The 6,449-nt window shown below is 49.6% G+C and overlaps 1 protein-coding gene across 20 annotated transcripts in view; it reads left to right on the forward strand.

Annotated features, from left to right (window-relative positions):
• Positions 1 to 6,449, forward strand: part of Ablim2 (actin binding LIM protein family member 2) — a 124,667-nt gene that overhangs the window by 104,858 nt on the left and 13,360 nt on the right. For 13 of the 20 annotated variants that reach the window (XM_026788625.1, XM_013353298.2, XM_026788630.1 and 10 more), the window contains one exon: positions 1,954 to 2,015. The exons of the other annotated variants lie outside the window; for them this stretch is intronic. In XM_026788625.1, the coding sequence (XP_026644426.1) occupies positions 1,954 to 2,015 (62 nt within the window). The remainder of the gene's footprint in view (positions 1 to 1,953; positions 2,016 to 6,449) is intronic. 20 annotated transcript variants of the gene reach the window in all.

Consider the following 6,449-nt stretch of genomic DNA (forward strand, 5'->3'; position numbering starts at 1 on the left):
AATGGGTTAGAAACATTAAAAGCGACAATGGCTGAAAACATGGCAGACTTGGCAGAAGATGGAAGCCTGCAAGGTCATGTGACCGAGTGAACCCCAGAGAAGATCAATCAGAAAAGTCCACACCAAGACGTGCTTCTAAACTTCTGAACACACTAAGGTTTTAGAAAAAAAAAATCTTGAAAGTCCACAGCAAGGAGAGCGATGTCATCTACAGGAAGCTCTAGTTGGTGGCAGCTGACTCCATGTGGAAACAACGGGGACCTGAAGCGAGTGGCATGTCTTCCTGTGCCAATGGGAGGCCTGTGAGTTCTACATTCAGTGGGAATGTACTTCGGGATGGAAGGCACAGGGACCTTCTCAGGTAGGGGAAAGCTGAGAAATTGTTACCTTAAAGAGTAACTAAGGGACCTTCTCAGAAAGAAGATGACAAGTGCACAGGCTCAAAACCTCAGAAAGAGCAAAAGTCTAGGCATAGAGGGTGGGGTGGCACGGCCACCAATCCCCTTCTCAAGTTTCTTTTTTTTTTAAATTGCTTTATGTGTATGGATGTTTTCCCTGTATGTATGTCTGTGCACTAATGTGCACACAGTGCCCACAAAGGCCAGAAAAGGGTTGTGAGCCACCATGGGGTGCTGGGAATCAAACCCTGCACCATCTCTTCACCCCCATCTTTCCAACTTAATGGGAAAAATATGACCAGGGCTGGAGAGATGGCTCAGTAAGAGCGTTGCTCTCTTGCAGGGGGCAGAGCTCAGGTGCCAGGACCCACACTGAGCAACCCACAAATACCCATAACTCCATCTCCAGGACCTCTGACCCCCTCTTCTGACCCATGGGTACCAGCACTGAACATGCTCATACCCTTTCCCCTCTCCCACCCACATACACATAATTAAAACTGAAATGATTTTTTAAAATTGCTCAGCCCTGTCTAAGGTAGTTGTTAGGGAGGTGGGAGACACATGTGGCCTATGGAAAGAAGGTTGCCACTGCATGGAAGAGGTTGAATATTGAGCCAGGGAAGGCCTGACTAGAGGGCCAGAAACACAGTTGAGACATTTGCTGTTATTGTTCATCCAAAGGGCCTGGGGGGCTTGCAGAATCATAGGCTTCTGATGCAGTAGGGTCTGAGCAGAGCTGAATCTGTGCGAGAATCCACACAACAGACAAGTTCTTCATTGCTGCTAGCCTCCTCGTAAAGGAGAGCGACATCTAGCCCCTTCAGCTGTCATAGGCTTCTGACTTTCCTCAGTGGGTCCCTTGGGAGGAGGGTTTCTGAGCCCACAGGGCACCTCGAGGTAATGCCTAACCTGGCATGCTCAGCAGCAGGGCAGACAGGACAGTTGGCAGTTTTGTCCTTGGTGCTGACGTCAGTCCTCAGTGGGCACTTCGGTGTGAATGTTGTGGGGGTGTGGCCCATAGACCCCCTGCCCCTTCCCTGGCTTCCCGGGAGCTCCCATGACATTTGGCTTCATGCTAGCAAGCATCAAGGACCCCTGTGTCTCTGCCTGGCTCATTTCATTTAAAGAGAATCTAGGAATCACTATTTGGATTTGAGATTCACCAACCTCAAAGATCCCCAGCCCCATTTGACTAGTGGTGGCCTGTGGTGGCCGTCAAAGTGCAGGATGGCCACAGTCATACCTAGCATAGGATGTCTGAATCTGGGTAAAGAGCTAGGCCTGGGTGGTGTGATACTGAGGTTTTTCCTGAAGTTGGGTACCAGCTGGGCTGGGCCCCATTTCAATACTGTTTCTGGTGTTAATAATTGGTTCAGATGGCCCCCCTCGTGTTTTGGGGCTAGAAGGTCACAAATAAGGCAGGCAGATTATCTTTAGGGGCCTCTCTGCTTATTCTCAGCTGCCTAGTCCTGTCTCTATTGGAAGAGTCATGGGTCCTGCCCTCGCCTGGCCGGGCTGAGTGCGTGACAAGGCTGTGCTGTGTCTGTTACAGGCTTCCCTTATTCCAAACCCGACACTCTCCCAGGACCCAGGAAGGATGGCCTGGACCTCCGGGTAGGTACTTGGATCCTCCCCACCTGTGGGGCACTAACCATCACTTGCTGCCTACCTGCACTTGTCCCCATGGCTTTGTGACAGCCAGAAAAGACAGGACTCCTGCTTGCCCATCTGCCTTTGCCTGACGCTCTGCCCCAGATGCTGCCACCGGAGCCTTTTCCTCATCAAGAGTGACAAGACCGCACCTGGCCATACTCTGGCTTCTCTCTGCTGTGCCCCGGAAGCCAGGGGGAGATATAGGCCACCCAGAGTGACTAGGACTGCTTTGAGATGCTCTTCAGCCTCACCTCCTTCTCTAGTGGCTGGATCCAGTCAAATCTGGAATGTTAGAGTGTTTCTGTGCCCGTGGCGCCATAACCATCCCATGTCCATCCCATGTCACTAACGTGTGGTCACTAGGAACATGTCCTTTATTGCCTTTCTAATTTCAAGACCCATGAATGCAAGTGCAGGAGACCTTCAGCCTGCCACCCCAAAGAGAGCCTGGCATGTGCCCTGGTCCAGTGCCCTTCATGAGACGCCTATAACCATGTTGGCTCTCAAAGAAGATCTGTAGGCTGGGGTGTCCTAATGATCCAGAACCCCCAGGCCTCACATAGGCACACAGCTCCAGGAGAACCTCCATCACCCAGGGAGCTTTGCCTAGTGTCAGGAAGTTTGTATATAAATCAAGACAACTCACTTATCAAGAGAATCAAATAGGTATGTGTGTGTGTGGTGCTGGCGTGGTCTTATCAAAATGTAAACTCAGGGCCAGCTGTCTGAAATATGCTTCTCTCTAAGGCTATGGGACACTCCCAAGACCAGGGAGGCATCTCCAGAGGCTGCAGGCATCCTTTGGTACTAGCTGTTGTTTTCCTCCATCTTATCAGGCTCTGATTTACTGTGTTTCTGTCCAAGACCCAGCCTCAGGGTGTCCCCCATAGATGCCTCTGCATGGATGGAATCTAAAGGATCATGGCTTCTCCTCCCATTAACCTCTCTTCCTTCTCTGGAATGGACCTTGCATGTTGCCTGCTTCATTGAGTTCTCGCCAATGGAATTTATTTTCCACAGGGACAGCAGAAGGCTAGAAAACACACAGGACTCCTCTGACACCAGATGTCAAACCTTCCACACAGAGTCAGGTCTCTAGGGGCCGTGGGAGCCCTGTCTGTCTTTCTAGAATGTTCTCTTTTAATCTGGAACAGTTGCTCTCTAAGCAAAGGGCCCTCAGGTGCCAGTGACCTGGCTTGATCTAGCTAATATGTCCCTCTGCTCAAGCAAAGTTCTGGGGTTTGCTTGGTGAATGGAGGGAAGGAAGGACACTAGACTGTCTGCATGCCCAGCCTGTGTCCAGTCAACCCTCTGTGAGAACACATAAAAGACAACCCCCTGGGAGAATCTCAGCCTACCTGTGGCAACGATGAACTTTGTCTGCAGAGGTCATGTTCTCTACTGGCTCCTCCTAGTCCAGTTGTAAATAGGTGGTCTGGATCCTTGTGGATCCATCTTCTTTCTGTAACTATTGTGAACATCATCTTAACTCTCTGCAGTACCATGAGGCAGGCCTTATGTGAACATAGGATGGAGAGTGGGCAGATCTGAGCGTCCTGGGCTTGAACTCTGAGAGCCTCAAAGGTGGAGTCCATCCTCACAAGACTTTCCACTTGGCCCTGGGATCCTTTGTCCCCTGCTCATGCTCCTGCTCATTCTCACTCCTTCTAATACTCGTGTGTGCTCCCCCGTCTCTTCAGCAGAAGTCTGGCTGTTCACTCACCTGAGCAGCCTTTTATAGCCATGCCCTGCAGTTCAAGTCTGGCCCCTCTCTCTGGAGTTCCTGCAGTGCTTGCCCACAGACATTTGCCGGTGACCCGCAGTGCCCCAGAATCATGCACTGGGTGCTTTGCTATCAGAAAGGATTCGTGGGGGGGGGGCAGTCTAAGTCAACGCACAGATTCAGTGAGACCAAAATCCAAGAGATGGAGGCCCTCAGAGAACATTCTATCGAAAACAAATGACAGTATCTGAGAAAAGCTGCCAAAGCATCACCCACGTGTCCCGGTAGTGAGGGCTGGGTAGCTGTGATCATGACTTTTATAGTTTCCCTCATCTGAAGGGGCAGAAGTCCTCCTGAGTCTTGATCTGAGAGGACTTTGTCACAGACCTAGTGACCCCTAGCACTGTACATGGCGAGAGTCATGAGAATGTCCTGATGCCCAAACCTGCCGCAGGAGACGATGCTCATAGTCCAGCAGGCTAGCAGCTGCCTGCTTCAGGTTCCCCTGTGAATGATGCAGGAATGATTGACATGTGCCACCTGGCTCATCAGTAAGATAACGGTGACTGACCACCTGAAGGTCCTTGTGGCTGATCCCTGGAAGAAAGCCCGCTTGGAGAAATGCTGGTGTTACCTGTGAAGACACTAGCTTACAGCATAAAACAAAAACAAAAACCAAACAAACCCAAAACACAGGCTGTCAGATTGGTTAGAAAAATAGTATTATAGCATGCGATTATAAGATACACACTGAAAATGTGTTTTTCGTTAGAAATGAGAAGAAAGAGATGCTAAAATCACAGGTGGGAGGCGGGAGTAGAGATGCTCCAGCAAACTGAAGTTAAGCTTCAAACAAACGATACATGAAGAGGGAGCAGAGATGCGGAGAGTGCCAGCCTCCCGGGCTTACTGAACCATGGCAGATCTCAGAAACGTAAATGTACCAAACAGCACAGCGATCACAGGCAAGGCCGACAGGTGCTTTGCATGTTCTTAAAATAAAACATAGGTCTAGTAAACGAGAGTCTCCCAAACACACCTTTAATCCCAGCACTTGGGAGTCAGAGGCAGTGGGTGAGAGACCAGCCTGGTCTGTATAGAAAATTCCAGGATATTCAAGGCTACATGGTGAGACTCTGTCTCAAACTATTTAACTTTATATTTTTAAAGTATCTGTCAGGAGGTAGAGACAAGAGGACCAGAATTTAAAGCCATCTTCAGCTCTATAGTGAGTTCAAAGCTAACCTGGGCTCCATAAGACCTGTCTCTGAGAGAGGCATGGTGGGTGCGGGGCTGTTATGTGACTATAGATCTTCAGCTGTGGTCTTGGAAAGAGCACGTGTTTGAATTAGACAGCCCTGAACTCCCAGCCGTCTTGAGGCAAGTTATGTAACTTTCAGAGTCTTTATTTCCTAGAACTCACCAGGGTGGAGGGGGTGGTTCTTATATCTGAGTGATTATGAGAACAGATCCAGCTGTCAGATCTTTTCCCGAGCTCTGTAGCATGGTTTGCACATGAGTCAAGACTTCAAAGCAAACCCTCGTGCCCTCTTCTGCACCAGCATCTGCTGAGTCAGACAGTTCATTCCTACGTGGCTTTAGTAGGAAAATCACAGCCGCCAGTGTGGGCAGCTATGATCTCATTCCTACTAGCGGTTATAGTGTAGTCTCAGGAAAGCAAAACACATGGACTCATCCCCCTACAGTCCTGTGCATTTTCTGTGTGAATTCAGCAAGGTTGCTTGACCTCTTTGAGCCTTGTCTGGGAAGCCTGAGGATGTTTTCCCACTTTGTGGGGTGCAGCAAGATAGGAGAATGTGTCAGTTGAGCTGGTAAGTGCCCCATTGGGGAAGACGAATAGCACGTCACCTTTAAAAGTCCAGGTATCTCACAGAGAACACAGAACAGTTAACCAGGGTGGGACCAGGCAGTACAGTCTTGGGCGTTTCTCTGTTGCTGGTCCACACATACAGGTTAGCCCAAGACTTGCTTGCGCTGAGTGCTCTGTAGAGCCACACAGGGCATAGATTCCATTCTTTTTGCTCTAGACCAAGATTCCTGTTCCTCAATTTGCAGGATGACCCACTTCCTATCTTTCCTCTTTCCTCAGACCCAGAAGGCTTGAGGAAGCTTGCTTGTTCTACTTGGAGGTATTGGCCTGGGTGGTCAACTGCTTGTGATACAAGATTCCAAACACCAGGTGGCAGCATTCATCCTCAGTGTCAGTCAATCTGTGGCTGCATAGGTTGGGACCAGGCAGACTGGCCTCACTTGCCAAAAGGCTCTCTGATGGACAGGTGTGCCTAAGGTGCTAGTCTAAGGCCGAGACAATGTTCCCAAGAGCTGTTTTTAAAAACTTCTAAGGGTAAATGGTGAGAGGTCCTGGAGAGTTATCGACTCATGCAAAGATCCCTGGCTAAGGATGCAGGGCTTAGGACCCAGAGAGGCAAATTACAGTTGAACCCAAGGATGGAATCATTGAAGTACATCGCATGTTACTGCAGTGGTGTTAGACCCAAATCCACTGGACTTGGTAGGGATTAAAGGCGCACCTTTAATCTCAGCACTGGGGAGGCAGAGATAGGGAGGGCTCTATGAGTTTGAGACCAGCCTGGTGTACATAGAGAGTTCCAGACCAGCCAAGACATCTCAACAAACAAAACGAGAGAGAG

This window comes from Microtus ochrogaster, unplaced genomic scaffold, assembly GCF_000317375.1.
Source record: "Microtus ochrogaster isolate Prairie Vole_2 unplaced genomic scaffold, MicOch1.0 UNK5, whole genome shotgun sequence".
In the NCBI taxonomy this organism is placed as follows: domain Eukaryota; kingdom Metazoa; phylum Chordata; class Mammalia; order Rodentia; family Cricetidae; genus Microtus; species Microtus ochrogaster.